The 24695-nt window shown below is 37.8% G+C and overlaps 1 protein-coding gene across 1 annotated transcript in view; it reads right to left on the bottom strand.

Moving 5' to 3' along the window:
- Positions 1-24695, bottom strand: part of tusc3 (tumor suppressor candidate 3) — a 90241-nt gene that overhangs the window by 25829 nt on the left and 39717 nt on the right. Inside the window, exons 3-6 of the mRNA XM_042394432.1 lie at positions 21718-21835; positions 17935-18075; positions 11554-11694; positions 11114-11203 (exon numbers count right to left, since the gene is read on the bottom strand). Of these exons, the coding sequence (XP_042250366.1) occupies positions 11114-11203; positions 11554-11694; positions 17935-18075; positions 21718-21835 (490 nt within the window). The remainder of the gene's footprint in view (positions 1-11113; positions 11204-11553; positions 11695-17934; positions 18076-21717; positions 21836-24695) is intronic.

The raw sequence follows: 24695 nt of genomic DNA on the forward strand, positions 1-24695 counted from the left end.
ACTATAGCCATATAGACACCAACATAAATGCAACCTTGGTGCAGTGACTACACAAGGAGTAGATGAGGCAGGTTCAAGGGAATTGGGTAGAGGGAAAAAAAATATTATAAACATCACAAAAAAGCTTGGAAAACCATAGATTAACTGCATCTGTATCCAAGGGTGAAATTTTTCTTCCATTACTAAAACTAAACAAACATTACTTCATGCTATTTTTCAATACACTGCTCTCTGCATGTTACCTCCTCAACGTAAACAGAAACTGCAGATAGAGGATAAAAGCAAGAGCAGTGCTTGGGGGGATGAAAAATTCCTCAATCCATGGCCAGGCACTTCCAATTAATCTGATTGATTAGAATGCAGGAGGTCCATTCATTCGTGTGCAGTTCTGTGTGTGTGTGTTTCAGTGTATGTAGCTATGCATATGTATACTGAAAACTAGTAGGTAAATGCATGTTTGTGAATGAGACTGTTTAGGGAGAATTTGTCAGCGTGAAAGAAAGTCTGTGTGTGTTCACTAGAAAGATGTCCATTGAGGTGGTCTGGAAGTAAAAGCAGCCACAGCTCATTAAGTTAACATGGAGATGAATGGAAGAGCTAACTCAACAGTCACACTTTACATCTCGCTCTCTAGTGCTCTTACTTAATCAAACACACAGGTTACCTACATAGTCTAACTAATACACTGGTGAATATGCCAATGTAGTCACACAGCCTTTAAAATATGATTTGGTGATGAATAGAGCCAGATATTATGTAAAGAAGGGCCTGTTTTATATATTATTTAAATGACAATGGACTGAGACAAATTAATCTGTTTCGACACCTATATATCAAATAGATGAATACTGTTTTCAATGCTTTTGACAGCAAACATACAGCAAAAGAACTTTGACAAAAGGCCTGTGGAATCAAAAGAGAACCTTCACTGATGTACAGCACATCTACAAAGCAGCCCTGTTCAGCTCTAACAGCCCTTTTCAAATATATACAGGGTCAATCGTTCTTGTTACCCATGTCTGTAAAAGCTTGAATGAATCCTGTGAAAAATGCTTGAATCAACCCACCTTTTATTAGCATGTGTCTCTCATCCAAACTGCACTACAATGTTTGACTACATGGCAAGGACAAGGGCATGCGCCCAATTACATGTCTTAAAAGCACATCTTGTTAAATTTTGATGATTTTTTTATTGACCTTCTAGCTGTTTTTATTCTTATAAATGCTGCCAAACGGTGCCACAGGGCAAGCTCAATAATCCAAAATCATAAAGTTATGAAGGCAAAGTCACAAAAATACCTGATTTGAACTTTGAAGGTGAAAACCACTGTCTAGATATAGTCAGAGCTTCTCATGTGACTCACTGTGTGGCATAATACAGCACTAAACAAGTTGCTTGCAGTGGGAACAGTGGGAAATATGAATTCCATTGCACCAGGGAACTCAGTAGGTACCGTGCTATCAACCAATTAAAGGATGAGGCAGGCAATATTCTATATTTTTATAATTGTTAACAAATCCCAAATCCCCAAGAACATAAATCTTTAAAAACAGGTCAGGATTACATACTTTTTTTTTTTTTTAAGGCTAAGCCATTTCCAGACCTGCCAACCCTTGACAAATTTTTTGAGTACCACTTCAGCGACCTAGATGCGTCAGATGCGAATCATTGCTGTTCGCACAATGAATTATTGTACACAATTTGCATACATACAGTGGTCAAACAGACAAAGAAGTGAGGGATGCACTCATAGGAAAAACCTTGATACCATTAACAGATTGTTTACAAAAATATCTGCAGATGCCTACACTGTTTTTGTGGTCATTTAACCCTCTTTGTCCATTTGTCTTTCACCTGCCTAAACATAGCTTACCATGGAACACAATTTCACTTGGGCTACACACTAACCTACCACTAGTGCTGCATTTATATAGTTTCTATTACTATCTATTACTGCTGGCTATCGTGCAAAACACTGCACACTAGTAAAGTTAAAATAATGAAAACACCTGTGTCAGCAATTAAGTTGTTGAAAAGACAGCAACATGTTATGTAGCCCTGAAGTTACCGACAACCCGTTAGCTATGCCGTTAGCTAATGTTAGCGCTATTAAATCACAAGTATTCGTGGTTAGAACACCTGTTTTGTCAGTCAAATGTATATCAAACCTGTGAGTGCTACAGCTCATTTCGTTCAAAAGAAATTGGACTTTCTAGTCAATATAATCTCACAAGCAAACGGGCATGTCTGAGAGCATGACAGGTGAAATAGAAATACATGGGCTTTACCAATTTGGGAGGCTTCCTACAGTAACTTCTAGCTCCACACAGTGTGGCATAACTGACATTAAAAACTATTGTACGAGGTAAAACCATCATTTTTTTATTGGTAGAAGAAACAGTCATGCCAGCTGAATGTCTTGATTGGCTCAGCTACATTTTTTATCCATCACTTAGGTGGAAAACAAGACAACTGGCCTCTTTTTGCTACCTTAAAGTAACAACTCATACCAGCATACTTTCTGCTACGCAAAATGCTTACAGCTTGGCAGGTCTGCATTTCCCAAAACAGGTGGGCACTGTAGTTTTTAGCAAACGCTACACAAAAATGAGTAAACATTGTTTATGCTTGGGACTACTTTCAGCTGCGCATTAATACACATTTAGTGACCTAGTGAGTATTTACATGTACGTAATAGGAACATGTCACCCAGGATAATGTGGCTCACTGATGTGTTTTTACTAGTTTTTGGACAATAATGGGGGTTTTAAGATTGGAATACACAGACAATACGTGTTAGCAGGATCTAGACATGTCTATGTCTTATACATAGACATGTTCATATTTTTTATAACAAAATCATATACTATCACTGTTTTTAATGTCATTTATGCCACACCATGCTGACACATACTTTTCCCCCATTTTAAATAGCCTCACTGTGGCTTATAGTCATAAATTTATGCAGGTTCACATTGTGGACCTGTCTACTACTGCTCCAATTAATCTGATGGATAAGGTTTTAAGAGCCACATGTCTGCGAATGAGGTCAAAGCAGGTCTGTTGAAATAACTTGAAATTGATGTATATGTGAAAAAATCTGACTGACAGGTAAAAGAAATCTGTCTTGTATAGTACGGTATGTATAGAGATTAAACCTACTTAAAGTCGGTTGACCCAACATTGTTTTCACAGAATGAACCACCTGTTTTGGCAAACATGACTTATTATGCTATGAATTTATGAGCATAGGTCATTGTATAAATGCCAAAGAAAAAAGAAATCCTCCAGATGGTCTTCAGAAAATAAATGGTAAAAGGTTAGCTCATTCAAAAATCTAAATATCAACGTTAAAACTATATAAAAATATATATATCTAGACCCCCTCCTCCCCCTTTACGAGAATGAAGATGTGAACAGCCTGTGCGTGTCTTTGTCTATGCGCTCATTTGAATACACTGACATTAAAAAATTTTGTTCATATAAGAAATGCATGAAACAGCCCATTTATCAGAATTTGAAGCAAATGAGGTGTCTGACCAAGGCAGGCACATAATATCCACTTAAATATACACACACATACACTCTATACACAGAGAGAGACACTATAGGCGTCTCACATATCTGTTTCTGTGGCGATCAATGATTTCCTCAATGTCGCACATCCTATATGTTACATGTCACAGAAAACCTACACGGACAGGAACAGTACAAATAAAAATTTAACAGTTGGCATCAATGGCAAGCTATTTCAACACTGATAACTCAACGCATGTGGGCAACGAGTATACTTTGTCCCTCCTTCTTTACTATTCTCTCTCTCCAAAACCAAACCATTGTAGTGGTAGCTGTTAATAGCTGTAGGCCAGATAACCTTTACAAATAGCTATATTCATCCTTTTCCATCCCGTATCATGTATTCGTGTGGATAGCGTGTGTGAATGTGTGTGTGTGCGTGTGTTTTGTTTGGTAAAGGTCAGGAGGCACTCAGACAGGAAGAGGGATAAATGAAAAGTCAACAAAGCAGAAAGAACAGAGAGGAGAAAGAGTAAGTAACGGATAGGACGAGAGATGGGGTGGAAATATATGCTTCATTTATATAAACAAAAGATAGGTTTGACTGTGTGCCTCTGTGGGAATGGGTATAATGATAGGCGATCCAGGAAGTGAACCTTGCAAGGTGCTCTGGGTAAGAGTGTCAGCTGAATACCTGCTACATAAAACGAGAGCAACAGCATGAAAGAGAAAACCCTGAGAGAGACTGAATCTGTAAACTGAAAAGTAAACAACTGGTACTTTTTGTATGTATGACAGAGCTCGGTTGTGAATCAGCTGAAAATGTTGCAAAACATTAAGTCGGACAAGTTGGGCTCTGATCTAAAGGGGTGCTGGCGTGGGCGGCTGTGGTGCCCCAGATCCTCACACCCCTTCCAATAACAGGTTGGTATTGATTCAGACCACAGTTTAAACACAAACACATTGTTGTAGCCTGTGCTGAAATTGTGCCTAATGCTGGTATTTATCCGGGGTCCTCGTCCATTTAACTCAAGCTGGTATTACACTTAGCCACTAGAATACTCTGTAAAGCAAGATGCACACATTGCTTTCAAAAGTCTGACGCCAGCAATAATAAAGACTGTGTTTACAAAACGGGATTTAACAAGCATCCATCTAGACACTGCCATGTACGAGATTTTTCTGTTGGTAGAAATAATGAAGGGAGAGACAAATGGTAAAATTAAATCCCACCTGCAACCTGAAACGTTTAGGATTGTTACTGTGATATACTGAAAAAAAAAGTCTGATGGTGAGTGGATAACAACATGAGAAAAAAGGTCGTAGTAAATTCAGTTTGCTCTTCAAAAATTCATAATAAAGTTAATGTGAAATTGGGTGATTGGGTAAATGATTTTACCGTCCTATTTTGGGTGGCAGTGAGGAGATAAACTCAGATTTATCAAAACATATGAGAGTAGTATTTTCCTCAAGCATGTTCACATTAATTGCATTTAGATACATCAACTTATATGCATTGAAACACTGACAAAACTAGTGTTTTTTTCCTTGGCCGTGATGCACAAAGAAGTAGTTAAGAAGAGAAGAGACAGTTAAAAACAACAAATGTGCACAAACAAGGATAAAACGTGTCGACTGTAACAGTATGCACCCCTGACAATTTTTGCAGCACACCCAGACTGGACGGGCAAAATCCAGCCCTGGTTGGATATATTTATAGTTTTTGGATGATGCATTCATAAGATATTCCAAGTGGGCTAAAATAGCAATAAAATCATGTTTTATTGATAGCTATAGTGGAATTTAAATATTTATTATTTAAAAGAGAAACTGCAACACATCACTGATTTAATGTCTTTCTAAGCAGATCTGAGAGCATGTGGAAAGTGATTTATCCAGAACAGTAGAGGGACTATGGGCAGGTTCACTGAACCCTTCATTTGAACAAATATGGTAGTCTATTTTAGGTATTCAGGTGATGCTTTAAAATCTCATTATCTACTAACTGTTTATGCAGTTCAATGTTTACACAATCCATGGAGAGTTTCGTTTAATTACCCAAGAGTCAATTAAAGCCATTTAAAAGCTGTTTTCTTTATTTGAAAACATGTCAATCAGTAAAATGAAGTGACTTCTCCGTTCCTTAAGTTTTATTTATTTATTTTTTTTAAATATATGGAAGGTTTTATCTGCTGGCAAAGAGCTGTCAAAAAGAGCACACACACACACACACACACACACATGCAAGCTTGTGACTTAAAGGATTGCTGGTTCAATCCCATTACTGTCTGAATAAATCTAAGGCAGGAGATAAGGGAACAGCACTTGCCACTCTCTTATTACCACTCTGGGGTACCCTTGAGCAAGGTACATGTAGTTAACCTCCAACTGCTCCTTTAAACCTTCTCAGCGGCCAATAGCTAAAGTTGTACTCAGGAATATCAAAGTGTGTGTGTGTGTGTGTGTGTGTGTGTGTGTGTGTGTGTGTGTGTGTACATGGCATTCCTGCAAAAGAGCATTCATACTCCTGAATAAAAGTAAAAAAATAAAAAAACCCAAAAAGAAAACACACACACAGTGCTGTGAGAGCAACTCAAAATCCCTTCAGTCTAAAACTATTTGAAGGTATAATTTGATATTTCTATATCACTACATTCTCTATATGGTTTGCATTTTGCTACTACTTTTTCTCTATATTTTACTTGCAAACCAATCTCCTCCCTTTGTTTTTCTTTCTCTCCTACCTCCAGGTGGTATGTGTTTAATATATGGTTCTTAATTAAAGTTTTCTGCTAAAAACAATGGTTCCAATCACTTTGTGTGTGGCTGTGGGTGTGTGTGTGTGTGTGGGTGTGAGTGCAACAGAGAGAGGAGAAAGAGAGACTGATGGTCATTGTCTACTGGTCTGAACAAATATCCAGCCTAAAGGACAATTTATTTCACTGCTTCACTACACTGTTCAATTCACTCCATATCGGCTCAAAACACACAGGTAAACACACAAGCATTCACTCTCTCAATCAAATGCACACACACACACACACACACACACAGAGAGAAGTGTCCAGGTACAAAAAAAAAAGTGGCATACCACACACCCTCACTGACACAGAGAACACACTGATGTCCTCTGCAAGCCAAAAGTCAACTATTTGCAGAGAGCCAATAAAAGTGACAGCAGTGTTTCTTTAAAATGTGAAAGGTTAGCAGTTATGTAGAGAGGGCTGCTGCCAACAGCTGCCAAAAGCCATCAACCAATCATGTGAAATCAGCTGGAAATATGGAAATGTCATCAGCCAATAGTGTGGAAAAAAGGAAGTGCTTGGTTGTAGTAAAACCAGGGGGGAAACATTGGCTTCACAAAAGGTATTCCCCATTGTAAGTGTAAAAATAACCCCCCACCCCCCACCCCCCCTTTCAGGCTGAAACACTCAACAACATGTTAATATTTTAAATGATTATAATTAGATATATAATTAACTTCATCATTAATAACTGAGTTTTGTTGTGTACATGATTGTAACATTTCGAGTGGGTGAGTTTGTCTGAATGGTGCCTGCATGTTTGAAGGAGTACTTGTGTACGTGAGCTTGGGTATGGTTCACATGTGTGTGCTTGTCTTAGTGTGTGTATATTTTTGTTGAAGCACAACTGTGTCTGTGTCCCATTACGTGTGTGCGTGTGTGCGTGTGTGTGTGTGTGTGTGTGTGTGTGTGTGTGTCTGCACAAAAATGAGCTAGCAGTATTTTCTTGGCTGCACAGTGAGACACTCAATACAATTTCATCTGCTTGGTCGTGCTATTCGTCAGTTGACAAATCCTTTCAATATAGTCTACCTGGCCTCGCTCGCTCATCATTTTAAAGGAATTACACTGTCTGGGGGGAGAGAGAGAGAGAGAGAGAGAGAGAGAGACAGAGGGAGGAGAGTGTGGGAGATTAGACAGGAAGGTGAGAGGAAGTAACAAAAATAGGAGGGAAGGAGAACAGGAAAGATAACAGGGGTATCTTTTTAATATCATCTGCCCAGTTTAAGCCTTTCACTGTTGGGAGGATGGAGAAAGGAAAAGAAGGATTTACGGAGAGTATTGGAGGGAGGATGAAGGTGGAAAAGGTGTGAGGAGAAGGAGGAAATAAGAGAGAGATGAGGGCCATTTACACAGGATCTAATGTGGCTATCCCTGCTGCTATTCTGGTTGAGTGTCTAAAGAGTAGCAATCTAGTCTGGAAGCTCAAGAAAAAAGTGGATGGACTAAAAATGTGTACTGTATGTCGCTGGGGTTATCAATGAGGCTACTGCAGTTACAGTATAGAGGAATGATTAAGGTCAGGCTATGAGACATAGGAGGCTAACCCTGTAGCAGAGATTACCAGGAAGTAAAGCCAGCCCATAATAGGTTCACATCATTTAACTGGTCAGTTGACATATTTTCTGTCATAGGGTTGACTTAAACCAGCATATGGGAGGTTACTGCGCATCTTGAAGTTAGTATTAATCTGACATAAGTAATAATACATCTCTCTTGGTTTACTTAATCTACAAAAAGCTTAAGTATTGTTTATATGTTTGCCAATATTAGTCATCAAATTACACAGTCACTGATGTTTAGGCTGTTAGCTTTGCTGTTTCTTCTTTAAAGAGAAAAAGCTAAAGTAGCTATCTAGCAAGCACAGGCTACTGTGATGTAATGATGTCTATTACTGTAATGAGCCTGGATCCATGTTCTAATATCATACCTTCTCATCAGGTGAGAACAAGTAAAAGTCTTGACACATAACCCCCACTATCAACAAGTGTACTGATGTTCTGATGATTAGTTACTTGACTGGAAGGTTTTTAAGACTACATTGTCTTCCAAAAGGTGAAACTCTATACTGCTCGTTTTGTTCTTTAATTGCAGTATGACATAATATGAGTCAGACAGTAAATGTCATGATAGACTTAGCTTTTGGCCTAAATTTCCATTTCATCTCCTACTTGCCTACACTATCTACACTATCAGGACAAATATACAAATAACAAGAAACAACATATAAAAGAAGGAGTATGTTTTTTTGTTGTTTTCAGCATTATGCAACAACTTGGTGCACTGGTTGAAGGGATAGCTATAACCTTAAGAGTTTAAAGTGGTGCAGTTCTATAATATGTTGGCAGCTGGTAGCTTTTGTTAGTCTGACAATCAATAGTCACAGTCAGTATGAATATCATCAGTTGGGGCATTTCTGTAAAGTACTTCTAAGGTGGACAAAGGTACAGTTTGCAGCTAGTTACTTAGATAACTAATCATCTTTAATTAAGAACACAGCATGCAGCTAAAAGCTAAAAGTGTTTTTTTTCACACAGATAAAAACAGAATTTTCTGAATTAATGTGACAAATTTTGATGACACATTGGACCTCACCTGGATTATTTCAAGCTGGATCCACTAGCTGCTCTTTTCAGTTGTTTCAGAGGCTGCTTTGGGGTTTCCTTTATTCCCAAACCATGAATCCCTAACTGCCTGAGTAAACTAGTAGTTTCCCAAATTCAAAAGGGCATACAATGGGCCCTCCGCCAGCTTCAGCCTTGCTGCCCCTAACTGGCATAATTTGTTTTCTGCATGCTCAGTAATAAATCTTTAATGACCTGCTCACCTTTGTATTTCAATCAGGTTGATTCAAGGAGACATATCAAACTAAACAGAGAATAGAGAGAAAAAAGGATAGAGCAAGAGGAGAAGTAAACGATGGAGTAAACGGCAAATGGAAGATTTGTCATGAATAGAGGAAGGAAGGAAAGGTGAGACACAAAATAATAAAATAAAAGATACAATTTGAAATGGGTAATTGTGCCAAATGTCCAAAAAATCATAAGATAAGCACCAAATAAAATATATCCCAACAACTGACTGATAAAAATGTCTAATAAAAACCAGAATGAACTGAGATTTCACAATATCAAATTGGTATTGATAGTTTTGACTTGACAGCTGCACCGGTCTAGAAAAAAATCCTGAGGTTGAGTTGAGATTGAGAAGTGCCAATAACAGAGTGTCACAATAATCACAAGTTGTGACATCAGGATATTCAGCAGGATACTCTCAGACACAGTATATAGTGTCAAAAGTAGAGGAAAGTGGCACACTACTTGAAGAGTGTATTAAGTATTAGTATGTCTAATTGCATAATCATTCACTAAAAAAGTAAAAACCTCTTGGCAGCAAATTTTAAAATCAATTAGGATTTAGGAAGTCATCTTCTATCAGCAACAATAGTGTCATTGTCACCTGTGGATGCTTGTCCTGGCAAGAATAAAAGTGGTTTAGAAGCAAGGAAGGAGGTGGGAAAAAGTGGGGAGTGGGGGAGATAACAGGAAAAGAGAAGGACTGAGAGCTACAGAGGATGAGGCTGTGAGCTGTTTGTTGTCAAACAGACCGAAAAATGACAGAGAGCCAACGGAGCCTGACAAATAGAATGCCTTTTACACAGAACAAGAGAAAGGGACAGTATGGGATAGCGGAAGGAAAGGGGCATGAGTGATTTTCTTTTCTCTTTTGACTTTGCGTGTGTTCTCTTGGAGTGCTTGCTACGAATACCCGTACTTTTCATTCTCTGCATGAGCTGAAATGACTTCTTTCAACAACCTCACTGTTCTGTATACTTGTGACTGTGACCCCATGCACCCGCTCACTGCGGAAAGGTTTACATGCACACATGGCACTCAGGAAACACAGTACTGTTGGTACATGATCATGTTTTAGGTAAATTTTCTTCTTCCTTCCCTCTATTCCTCTCTCTCTCTCTTCCATGTCCCTCCCTCTCTCTCTCTCTTCCGATCATCTTCTTTCACTTCTCCCTCATTTTCTCAGTTTTTCTCATATTTTTATTTTAATTTCACACTTGAATGAACAAACTTAAATGATGACCAGCAAAACTATATCTGCAAATGATGTGTGAGCATAACCGAGTGTTTGCACACATACTTGTAATAAGTGGCAATTGTACGGGAAAACTGAGAAACTGCATAAAATAAACGAGGTGAGGTAGATAAATAAAAGCAGAAGAATGAAGCGAGGAAGAAAGACAGAGAGAAAGAAAGAAAGAACAAAAGAAAGAAAGGAAGAAAGAAAGAAAGAGACACTTTTTCTGCCCTCTCTCTTACTCTGCTTGGTCCAATATGACTGTGACATGTCTATGGGGTGATACTAACACACAATGACGGCTCCCAGCTGCCCACTAAACACACACACACACACGCGCACACACACACACACGCTGTCCCAGTGTTGACCTGTTAGCACGTGGTAATGCTCCAGAGTGTACTTTACTGGGGGCCAACAGCTTTACAGATGTTCCTATCATGGATCTAATACATCCTTACTCTCCACACTGTAAAACAGATTCATATTAACCTTCAAATATTATTTTCCTGAAAACACATATACCAATTGTAAAGAAAATAAAGGATGGAAGCAAGAAAAGATGGAAGGGGGCAGCAAGAAAGCCATGTAGCCAGTAAAGTACAAACATGGAAGGATAGAATGAAGAACAGAGAAAAACAGATAGTAAGATGAATTTATATACACAGAGACAGGAGGAAAAAAAATATATGACTCATACCACTTGTCCATTCTGGGGGTTTTTGTGGGCGTAAGGAGGACCTCTGATGTGATTCCACATCTGACCGGATGTCATTGCAAAAACTACACACTGTGACAGAGACACATAGAAGGAGAGAGAAAGAAATGGAGGAGAAAGTCAGACAGAAGAGAATTTGAATGAAATATCATTAGCATGGAAATGCTAGTATTATCAATATGATTTTAACTGAGCCAGTGTGAAATTGATCCAACTCAACAAATCACTATGACACATAAAAATATAAGTTTTGTTAAAATAGGCAGAACATTTTGCTAATAAGGAGATTAGTCCTTCCAGCTTGTTTCCAGTGCAGTCTCATTTAACTTATGTCCCTGGCTTATGAGGGTGGATATTTCTGGCATAGTGTATATTTAACTTTTCCCCTAGTGTGTGTGTGTGTGTGTGTGTGTTTGTCATACCAGTGCAGCCATGGCCCATCCAGTCTTGTTGTATATGAATTCCAGGTTGTTCCTTCTCAGATACAGCAGACCCCCGACCAAAGACACTAACAGAGCCAAAGCAATAGTCCCTGAATAATTAGGAGGGCGGAAGACACGGATCTGGAGGGAAAGAAAGAGAAAGAAAGAAAACTTTTACACTTTTTTCAATTATTGTATATATTCACTTTAGAATTGTATAAATGATAGAAATGGCATTTCTTTATGTGGTCAATGCTGTGAATACACATTCTTTTTTTCCCCTGGTTAAAACCAACAGAATAAGTTTTCTGCTTCCTTTGTATGTCAGGGTTGGAACCTATCCCCAACACAATGATGTTAACAGAAAAAAATATTCTTTAATTGTGTACTACTGTATAGAGCAAGTTTTAAAAACATCACGTTGAATAATCTTGATATGGTCTGAATGTACTGTATAGTTGAATTTTTGTAGAGAAACACCTTTTGATCCGATAGACAGTTAGGAAACAGTACATACAATAACTGGATTGAAGTGTCAGGGATAAACAAAGACAGAAAGACATCTCAACACATACACAAATACACAGCAACCCAGAACTAAGGAGCATGTTAATCGATATTGGGCATGAATAAAAACAGAAAGCAAGACAGTGAAAAACAAGTTTAAGTATGAAAAGATATGTTTATGACAAATTTTAGACTTGTGTTACCATTATTGATATCTATAATGGTTAAGTCAAGGGCAACTGGACTTGCTTTAGATTCTTGAAGACATTTCGCTTGTTATCTTCTCATTGCCTCTTATCCAAACTGCTTCTTCAGAACCGAATTTGCCTTTTGGATAAGAAGTACAGCTGCCCTTGAATTAAGTCTTCCCATGACTGAGAATCCTCATAGACCTACTTTAATATTATTTAAAATGTTTAGTTTTGTAATCTTTAATTAACTATTCTTTTCACAGTGCCGGCGTGGCTTAGGGGTTAAGCCACTGACCATGAACTGCAACACCCCTTGTTCAAATCCAGCTATGGATCTTTGCTGCATCTCTCTCTCTGTTTCCTGTCTGTTTTCTCTACTATAAAGGCGTTTGGTTTGATTGGACTCGGCAGTGACTCAGTCTAACTGAATGGTAAAACTCAGTTTGTGAACGGACAGTAAATGGGTAGTGCTCTCAAAAACATACAGGCTGCCGATAAAAACAAAACTGCACTGCACTGAGCTAGGAAACAAGAAGAGGGACAAAGTTAAGAAAACAAAGGCCTCAAATCCACGACAAAGTCAAAGCATAAAAGTGAGATGTTTTTTTTTTTATGTGACCAGTTGTTAAGTTGTTAACCACTTACCATAAGTAGGAAGTGAACCTATGAGTTTAACTTTTTATTGGCAACATATGACAGAAGCAAAGTAGAGAGTCAAGTCATTAATGGTGGTGAGAATGCAGCATTTTAGGTTTAAAACTTCAACACAGAAATAGACATCCATTCACTTGTTGGCACATTTGATAAGAAAGAAATTCTGAACTTTTCCCCTCACTGGAAAAGTTAGAAAGACATTCATCTGCAGGTTTTGTTCATTGAAATTTATGGCTTAGCGGTCTTCTAATGCTATTCACAGCAATGCAGCATTAGAGCTCTTTTCTTTTATGTCAAAATGTGCCGACTGTGAGCTGAAGAGCGAATTCAGCACCATTTTATCTTTGGGTTTTAAATGCAGATGTCACTAAAATAATCCATCCATTTGTTTCCATGCTCTTCTGCAAAAAATAGCTTAAAAAGACAGCTTAAAGAAATTACATCCCATTGGATGGTTTTAAAACAAGTACAATGATGAAAAGGGTTTACTCGGTCATGTCGTTATCCTGAAACTGAATCCTGGAAGTGTTCGCTAAGTCCCTTAAGAAAAAGATAATTTAATTAAAAATGTTATAAAAAGCATGATTTGCAGGCCTTTATTTAAATGATTCGAATGATTAAAACACACCTCAAACTGTACCTCTTAGCAATAGCTCTGCAGCATTTTATTAAATTTAATAAACACAGTCCAGGCCATGACATGAGTGTGTGTGTATGTCAGTGGTGGCTGGTGACTCAAAAAATTGGGGAGGACAGGAGGAAAACCAACATGGAATCTTACAACAAACCGCATCAAACTATATCATCGTCCCACCTGATGAAATCCAAGGGGCAATTTTATATGCCAATAAAACAATTTGCTTGAGTGGTGAAAAGGCTGCTTCTTTAAAGACATTTAGCATATACATAATGTCTCTAAACAAAGAAGTGCTCATTTTAGCCATGGAGTGGTTCAAATGTGTCATTTTAACAACAAAGTGAAATTCAAATTTATAGGACTATTCTATTGTGACAACAAATTTATGCTCTCATCAAAAACAGACAACATATCACATGATTTACACGTGTTTCCTATGTATTTTCTTAGTATACAGAAATATATAAAGTAGCACAAAGCTTATAATGTGATACAGGAACAGATCAGTGCTGAATACTAGAAAGATTGAACACTAAACACATTCACAGATCTAAAAGTGTAGGTTCACATCAGAAAGTATTAATGCATGTATCAAATACATGACTTACACACTCTTATCTATATGCACCACATACAAAATACAGTCTACAAAGCTGACATGTTAACACTAGGGGTGTTAACATGAACACAAAACTCACGGTTCGGATCGTATCATGGATTTGAGTCACGGATCAGATCATTATTAGGATCAGCGAAAAAAAAAGGGAGGAGACAAATAAAAACTTTGTTTTCCATTTATTCTGTAACACACTTACAGCCAGAAACAGCAATGGACTTTTGCCCATGGTCTTTAATGAAAACAACATTTAAGATGTCCAATGTTTAAATAAAATAAAATAAAATATATAAAATATTCAATGCTCAGTTATTGCAATGTGAGGCATGAAACCTTCCTCTTTTAAACAGTGAATGAAACAGCCTCTGTCCACATCATCAAAACTTGATGATAACAAACATTCACCGCTAACGTCAGTTAGCAGCTAGATGCTAATAAGCTGCTCAGCTGCAGCTCATTAAACAGCAGGTAAACATAACTCAAATGTCACATTGGAACTGTTAGAGGCTGGTTTGATTGTTGCTCTTCAAAATCCCTGTTAGCGACACGCTGTCTGCCCATGACTTGTACTTAGAGCAGTTTGTTTATTTTGTCTTAAATGAGACATTAAATTTTGCAATTAAACCACAGTTCATATGCCTGCCGAACCGTGGGGGGCGATCCGTACGGATCACGGATCAACTACGATCTGTTACACCACTAGTTAACACGTGTTATTCCAGTTACTTTAAGCTTATTACTCAATATACGGCTCAGCTTAAAAACGAACTAAAGAAACTGTCAGAAGCAAGCAGCCAGACCTCCTGCACTCATTCACTAATCACACAACAACATCAACAGGTGACTGAACAACCACTCAATTAAAAACAATGAATGAGTGAGTCCAGACAGCTCACTGTAACTTCAACAAGCAAACTAATGTTACCCACAACACATTATATGATCTCTGCTGCATTCAGATAAAAAACACAAAAAAGCCATACAGAGACATTTAACCATCAGAGATGAAATTAGCGACCAAAGAGACAGAGAGAGAGAAGCTGTATCTGACTCATGTTATCTGCTGTCTTCTTCCTTCTTTCATGGAGATGAAGTATTCATGTCATAACGTCCATTTATAGCTGTTGGTCATCTTGTATGTTAGTTAACAGAACTTTATGGCTGCTGCTTAACCAGTCTGATATCATTAGCAACAATGACAAACAAGCTAACTCTCCTGGTTGTTTCTCCGATTGCTTCTCTCTCCAGCCTCCCCGGCAGCGTCCTGCTGCTGCTGCACTGCACAGTCCAGATAATTTCTCCCGCTAGCTTAACAACGGTCCTTAACAGTCCTTCTGTGGATGTATGAAGAGTCCTTCAGGCTGCTACAACAAGCCAGCTGTTGCATTGGCTAATGCAAGGAGCTATCTACTGCTGCTACTCTGCTGCTTTGTTGATTGGTAAGGGAGGACAGCCTCCCTTGGAGCGTCACTTTACGTGTCATGGCCAATCACATATTAGCATGAAAAAAGAAGAAATACATTAAGTCAAATGTAAGAGATCCCGCCCTGCAGAGGACAGCAGGCTCCCGTCCTCCTCTGTCTCCCATTCCACCTCCACCAATTGCACCTCCCCCCCAACCACTTCACACACTGCCCTTTCTCCTCCCGCCCTGCAGGTGTCACTGTTGAAGCATTCTAAACAGAATTTCAGTAATGGATTTTTTACAAAGAGGAGAGAAAAATAATTTATAAATAATACTGAGATTTGTAATGGTTTATTTCAACCAAATATTCTTTTTTATATTTTGATCTCCCTTTTGCCTCTCAAAAAATAGAGGAGGATCAACCTCCTCTGCCTCTATGGACCAGCCTCCACTGGTGTATGTACGTGTGTGTATGTGTCTGTGTGTGTCCATTAAGCTAGACTGACAACATGTTGTATTTGCTATTAACAAATGCAAGGGTAAAATGTTCCAAAACACAGAACACGTGTGTGTCACCAACGCTAATTATATCACCCTTCAAAATGTGTGTGCCATCTGTTGCTGCAAAGTGTTATTGGATTTAAACATGATTCAGACAGAGTAAAGGGGAAAAGAGATTTAATCTACAGCTCTGTCACATATGAGTCTGCAGCCTGGCCTATGACCTAATATGTGTATGTAAATTAAGAAAAAAATGTAGAACAAAGACTAGACTTCATCTTATGGGTTACTCACTGTAAATATACAAAGCAAATACAGTTTTTGTGTTTGATTTAAATTTTTATGATGAGGCTTGTTTTAAGATAATCAAAACAGCTCTGTCTAGAATCCATTTAAATGTTCTAATTGTAATTCAATAAAACATTTAATAGTGCAGTGAGCAGTAATATGGGTATGACAGCGTATGTAATGTAATGTTGTCACTCCCTACATGTCCTGAACAAATGTGGTTGCCCAGACTACATTAAGTCAATCAGACAATTATTTTTGTGAAGCTTATGTAACAGAACAGAAAAGAACAGCAGGAAATTCTGGCTGTCTGTTTGCACAACAGTTTAACCTCTTGCACTATCCCCATCTAACCTTATTGTCATTAAACCTAAACATCTAAATAGTCCCTCTATCACACCAATTTATTAATTTCTGTATTTTTTTAATCATATATCTGTCCTTTCTTTTTCCCTCTCTGTTCTGTTCTTTATTCATAAAGTCACATTGAAGTGCCTGACAGCTAGCACTTAGGGTAAGTGCTCCCCCTCGCCTTCTCTGAAAGGCAGCCTTTTGAATCCAGATCCATCAACAGGATGTCAGCAGGATGCTTGGACTATGTCTACTGGTACTTGGCTGACAGGTTGTTCAAGGAAGAGGAAATTGTAGTCCGACGGTCGAAGGTTTGATCTCTCAGGTGCCAACAACTTAAGTGCCTCCAAGCAGGGGCATGTGACGCCCATGTGCATGCATAACACTCTGCTCCTTAGAGCTTGAAAGGCTATGACATGGTCAGCATTGCATCTGCCCTTGAAAAGACTAAGGGACTATAGTACATTTGCTCTGGTCCGAAAAAGTGAATGAGTTGGTAAACTTTTCGCATTTTCCCTTTGGTTGTTTTTTTCCCCCCACAGAAAAAAGGAAAGTGAATCTAAATGTATCACTAAAAGCCAGTTGAGGATGTTAACTCTACTCATTGGTTAGATGTATTTGGAGCGGTACCAAGAATGTAAACATAGGAAAAGGATCCTGAAGAGGGTCCTATCTGCCCCAATATTAGGAAGACAAAGCACTTTGTTGCTAGTCTATGGGAAGGACCTTGATTCATTCTCCAACTAGCTGCATCCTAGTATGCATAGCACTCTATACAGCTATGGGAGCTGTTTAGCTCAAACTTGCAGAGTACGCCTTGTAGTTGGGTTGAATTGAGGTCAGATCACACTACCCCCCCCCCTCCCCGTCGGTTTATTTAGACTGGTGTGAAAACAGTCAATCAAACTTCGGTGTAGACTTAACCTAACCAAGACCGCCTGAAAGGGAGGGTCTCCAACCACATCTAAGGTGCATCTGGTGTGTGGAACCAGTGTGGAACAACACTTCAGAAAGCACTATTGTGCAACACTACATCACACTAAATTCTTAATTGACAGAATTTTCCGTCTATGTTCAACTGTTCCATAAAGAATCTTTTTCTTTTCAATCTTTTCAATAGCTCAAACCACTACATATATATTTCTATTGGGGACGTATGTACCAAATGGGCTTTTACATTTCTTGCAAATGCGCGTGTGTGGGTGTTTGTAAATACATGTGTATACAATACCTGGACATCTGTACGGTCTGCAATCCACTTAGCCAGCTGCTCTGAAGCAAAACCAATCCTTTGCAGATCAAACGTATCAGCCCTCTTTGGCTTTCCTTTGGCCGGGAAATGCATGAAGGTTGGAGCGCTGTTCATATTCAACTGGAAAGAAAGAGAGAAAGTAAATGTGGCGGGATGTTAAATTAATGTATAACTTCTCAAACAAATGAAGTAACACATTGTTCAAAGATACAAATTTCAACTCTGAGGCCTATTTTCTTTTTTGTTTAATTCATCTGAAAAAGTACACTCACCAAGCACTTTACAAGGAACACCTGTGCAATCTAATGCGATCCAATACATCCGCTCTGCCATAAATTCTACTTTTATGAAAGCAAAACGTCAGAGGGTGAATAGCTAAAGTGTCCTTCAAGTAACAAAACAGAAATATCAATAATTGCTCAGGCTGTCCAACATTCCATCTATCTATGTAGCCATGTGTAATGTCCGTATGTAGGTAGATTGTTTTTAAATCCTTTTTTACATTTCAGTCAACAAATTGATAAACTGGTTCACTCTAAAAAGTAAATCCTGTCTTTTCTCACAAGGAATGTGATCATTCTCTTTGCTTAACACAGCCATTTTTAAATTTTCATAACTTGTTAAAAATTAAGCAGCCAGCTTACACGACAATAAATAAATGTTTCTCACAGTTGTGACATAAACGTTGATACGGTGTATTCCCAGTATTCCCAACACAGACAGCTTTGTGAGCAAGTGATGCCCAAAGTAACACAAACAAATAAATATCAGCCGGCATTTTTGATCAAAATATCCTTACTGACAGCAACAATAGAGCAAATCTGCACACGCTTACTCTGTCTCTCTTTCAGTGACATTTCTCATGTGCACAGTGCAACTAAAGTGATGCTGTTGGCTGAAATCTGCATTTGAACTTCAATATTCTGCTCATGCTACCAATGAAGGACTTTCCAAATGAAAATCCACACCTACCAACACAACCGCTATGGACTGACACTCCTCATATCTATTATCAAGTATGATACACAATAACAAACCTATAAATACTATCTGAAACCATTAAAGAAAAGCTTATATTTTATTATGGAGATCTATTCCACTGTTTAAAATATCTTATCTAAATTTGATTAACTGTTGCACTATGCAGCTGTACTTTGTAGGAAAACAGTATTGGGTGGGGACTCTGTATTGGGCAGATACTCAATATGAAAGGACTTACCACAGGAGTGGTGACAAAAAGAAAACCCACACAGATTATTAGATATCAGAAACCACATCGGTGTAATGTATTTCTATCATATCGGTGTATAGCAAACATATGCTTCTCTGTGTGTATGTGTGCATGTATAGATCTAATTACAAGACAGGAAGTGGGTGTGTTCTGGCTATTGCAGATAATAACTGGATAGAGAGGACTTCTCCAATAATTGTATTTTGCATAAATTTAATATATTCTACTGTTCAAATGCATTACTGTGTTTTCTGTCTTTCTTTTCAAACACACACACACACACACACACACACACACACACACACACACACACACACACACACAAACACAGAGCTAAATAAAGACAATGGGTAAAACATCTTTCATCTCTCTCTTCCACCCTCTCTCTCCCTCCCTCAATGTTTCACACCTATTTAACTCCAAATCCCAAGACTCCCTACAATTATCCACAACAATAAAGTCAACTGGTTTACTCTCTCCTGTTATCTCTAAGACACCTGGAGAAAAATGGAGAGGAGGGGAAAAAGAAGGAGAGGACAGAAAGAAGTGGAGCAGAGAACTGTTATGCAGCTCATCGTTCTCCATTATATGAGTAGCCTCCTGTTTCAAGGGGTAAAAGGTGAATAATGTATAAGATACATGCCTGTATGCATACGTATGCATACCAATGTAAGAAAATGTATACACGCATGTATAAAGGTGTAGCCTAAGTATACACAAATACACAATACAAATACAAAAACATGCATGCAAACACATGCACAAAAAAAAGAAAACAAGTACAAAAGGAAGTGCATGTATGTTACTATCATTTAAACCTCAATAGCCAAGATGTGTATAGAAGCATGGAAAGCAAACAGCCTTTAGGAAAAGTAAAAAAGATGTCACAAGAAAGCAAAAAAGCAAGAAGTAACAATTAAAGCAATAAAGAAATATAGCAAGCAAAATCATAATCATCAATAGCAGACTTCTGAAGTAAATATTGAATACTTTAGAACCATGTTTTAATGTTACCTGAACTGTATACATCAGTCTAAAAACCAAGATAAAGGAACAAAAAAAATTAGACTATTTCTAAGTGGGCATATCTATTTAAAGTTCTGAGAGGACAGAATAAAAAAGGACAACAGGGAATTAACTTCCATATTTTGTGTCTGTTTCTGTATTCATGTTAAAAGTGCTTGTAGACAGCAGTTGCAGGTTGCAGGTGCTGCCTCAGATGAAGAGTTTTTAATTTATCTGATAACTTATCTGCATTTCTGATATCATAGTCATACCAGAGGAACACAAAGGAACAAAATTTTTCACTCGAGTTTTCAACTGGCATAGATGTGCCTTCACCTTCGACCACACGGCCTAGAACATTTTCGTTAAGTATGAACACACCTTAATATTTACGTTAGACATTAGATGGCAAACTGGAGCTGTTTGTACAATGTATGAGCAGGGAGTGATCAATTCTGACCTATTCTTTCAATTCTTTATACACAGATTATTAAAACATTTTAAATATTTCTTTTAGACTCTGTCTTGTCAATACCTACGCGAGACAAATACAGGATGTGCTGTGTGTATGTATTTGTGCATGCAGCTGGCATATTGCTTGCATGACTTTTGTCTGTGGTTGTCCTTCGACATATGTAAACACTTATGTGCGTGTGTTCATCTGTCCATGTATTTCTTTGTGTGTATCTATATGTTTGTCTGCCTTTTGTCCGTTTGTCCTTGTATGTCTTTCTGTGGTAGCAGATTGTGTGTATGTTTGTGTGCCTATATGTCCCTCTGTGTGTACTGTGATGTTTTGTAAGATCGTTTGCTGAACTACTGCTGAAGCTCAGAGTGAGTGAGTTTCACTATGCAGTGTCAGGACCTATAAATTTAGCAAAGCAATTTAACATCAGCCTAATCCCATGCCAACACAACAGCAATTATCTTTGGCATTTTTTTTTTTTTGCTCTTCTAGCCTTTTAATTTAAACCTTCCCTGTCATAAAAAATAAACCAGCCATAAAATCTAAAAAATTCAAGTTTTCCTTTAGTATATCAAACAGCGATTAATTTTAAACACTTAAACTTGCAACAAAGGGTGTATTACGTGGACTTCATGGCCCAGTGTGAATGTATTTCATCCCTTCAGTGGTGGATCAAGTTACCCAAATTGATTCAGTCGGCTGAATCGATCTCTGTCTTCAAAAAATCTAAAGACATGCATCCTCTGAGACTACCTAATCAACTAACATGTTCTTTCTCTAACAAAAAAAAAACAAAAAACCTCATTTCCTGTTGACTTATGCCTTGCAGAATGCGCCTGCAACCATGTGGCACTTGTGGCAGAGGGCATATGAAACCGAGCGTTCAGTGGCTTCCTCTTGATCTACTGCGGCTCAGATAAGACCTCATTTCTTTGTCACTTTGGACATGCGTTTGACAAAGAAATACATATAACTGTAAAATAACGGAGTAAGAAAAAAAGCACGTCAGTTTCAAGTTGTAGTAGGTTTTGGATTGATATAACAATAAATAACTAGTTACCTGTTGGAAAACATCAGCTCCTTCATCGTAGTCCACTACTGTGAAGAAGAGCTTGTTTGAAAATGCAGATGAGTAACGCCATGAGTTTGCCAGGACCTGGTACTCCTCATTAGCCTGCCTATGATATGACAATGAGAAAGAGAAAGAATGAGAAAATCAATAAAAAAGTCAAATTATTCATATTACATGTAGGCAAAAAAAGGACTCTTATACACTCAAAACAAAATTAAACACATTTTTATTTGAATCTTAGTTACACACACACATGTAGTGTTTCCAGCAAGACAATGACCCTAAACTTGTATTAGTGTTCAGTGTTCTGATGCTAAAATGTAAACTGTGTTTCAGTAGACACTCACATACTTTTCATTGCTTATGTTAGTGGATTCTTGTATTCTTTTTCTGAAAACGTCGTTAGATCATTTTTAATTCCTTATCCACAAATTCTGTGGATGTCAAAATTGTATTTGTGTCATTTGCATCATCTAAAGACATGTGATGCAAATATTGCTATCAAAAAGGAAACATTATGGCTGCCAAAATAAAAAATGTTACATATACAAGATGTCTTGTTGACATCGTTTTCAGTTATTCTCCTCTGCTCCTGAATGTGTTTTTACAAATACTTTTACCTGTCTTTTTTCAGTTTTTCCACTTATTTACCTGCAGAAAGTGTCATTCTGATTCTGACTAGCCATGGGTACTGGCACCGCACGAAGGATGAAATGAAAGCATTTATTCATACGGAGACAAATAGGAGTCTGAAAAAGGAGGACAATAACACCTGAAAAACCACAACTAATGACCTCAAAAACAAAAAGGTAAAGACAGAGATAGGGTAAGAAGAGGAGACGTAAGCAGAGGGACAAAGTGAAAGAGACTGTGCTAGACTCAAAAAAAGATGCTGGGTCAGAAAAATAGGGAGGAGAAAAGGAAAAAGATGATGTGAGTTAGAAAGGTAAACTCAACACTAGGTCCTTTAGTAGTGTCTCTTCTCATCTCATATTATGGTTTTCATGACATGTGAAGGTACTACATTCTTCATTTCTCTCTTCCTCCTCTTTTTTTAGAACCTCATTTGTCACTTTATTTCTATTTCCTTTTTAGCCTAATGAACGTGTTATTTAAACCAGACACAGTCAGACCAGAATATCACCTTGTCCTCTCGCATGACAAGATAAACAGCGAAATGACAAGAAGCAGTCTCTTTTCTATCATCTCTGCGTTTTTTTCCTCTGACTTAAGCTATATGGCTTTCTCTTTCTGCTAAACTTCACTTTGACATTGTCTTATGTCAACTGCCTCTTGTGCTGGCTTTAATTAGTGGGAAACTGTCTGTCAGGATGTGTTATGCGCGGTGATGTTGCATTGTTATCTTCGCAGCTAATGTTAGGGATGGTCCCTTTGAAATGTCTACCGTTTAAAAAAGTCAGCGGAGATGAAGTTGAAACTGAGGCCAGCAGACTGTCAGGGATTAAAACGGTGCTCATCTATGTCTGTGGATATCACTTTGCATGAGATCATTTAAGTTAATAATAATAAAACTTTATATATATGTCACATTTCATTTAACATATCATTACCAGAGATACATTCATTAAATAAAGCTCATAATAAATAGTGAAATTCTCAATAACAACAGTATTAACATCACATAACAATCAGTTTACATGTGTTGCATATGTGTGCACATGTGTATGTTACCTAATTCATGGCAATGATGTATTTATGTGCATAATATTTATAGGTGTATGTGTCCGTGTTCATACATGCATAATCAATAATAGTGTGCATGTATGTTTATCTGTATGTATCTGTTCCTCTATCTGTTTGTGCATGTGCATGGTCATAGATCAATGATCATTGTTTTTGTTTCAGTCAGTGTTTCACTTTTTCATTAAATGTTTTCAGATCAGTTTGTATTTTTATTTCCGTGGGTACAAAGATGTATCCCTTTTACTGAAAAAGATTAGTAGTTTAGCGCTGTGCCATCCTGCAGTTGCCATTTGCTGATCCACTTGTGGTGATTCTATTGGTCTTTATTTTTGTTACATGGTGTTTATGTTACTTATTTGATAAAAGGAAAACTTGTTAAAGCTGTCATAACTAAGCAGCTTGTACTTTTTCAGTGGTGCCATTTAATTTGTTTTTGATCCATTATTTTCAGTGCTTATTGGAATAATGATGTAACGGGTTTAACAGTTGACTGTGAAGCCCGGTTCCATACAGTAACACAATAGGATAAATGTGAAAATATCATAGTATATAATATGTAATATAATGATGTGATGTTACAGGATATGCGTCCTGTGACTCAGTAAACTCACTATTGACGTGTCCAGGGGATGCACCCTATTTTTTCCCTGATAACGCTACATTGTGAACCACGAATCTGTGTTGAAATCATAAAGATAAACCATAGAAACCTCGCTGTCAAAATAAAATACTCCACTGGTCATCATTTTCTTACCACCTGTGCATCTATCTTGTGCAGACGAGACTCCTGTTCATAGTCTAAATCACTGTGGCAATGCTACTTTCACTGCAACAATACCAATCCTCACCACACAGATTATTATCAACAATCAAAGCCACAAATTTGGTCGTGGTAAATAAACTCACGTGGCTACTGTCAAGAATGATCAACTCTAATCAATGCTGTATTCACTCATGTTGATTATGACCGATGATGCTTTACTGTCCAGGGGACACGCCTTGTTGAAGCCATATGCATATATCTTGTGTATCCATTGGGTAGATGATTTTGGTGCTAATTTAGTGACATTAGTTTGTTTATTTGTAGACTGTGACATGGTGATGATACATTTGTGTACTGTACTGTTTTATTCACATGTGTTATACTCAACTCTCTTTAATTTGATCATTTGTTTTGGTGCTATTATGTTGCTACTGTGACGACCCTCTCTGAACAGACTCTGAGTCCTCTGCCTGCAGGAGCCTGGCGGGTGGAGTCGAGT

Source organism: Thunnus maccoyii, chromosome 2, assembly GCF_910596095.1.
Source record: "Thunnus maccoyii chromosome 2, fThuMac1.1, whole genome shotgun sequence".
In the NCBI taxonomy this organism is placed as follows: Eukaryota; Metazoa; Chordata; class Actinopteri; order Scombriformes; family Scombridae; genus Thunnus; species Thunnus maccoyii.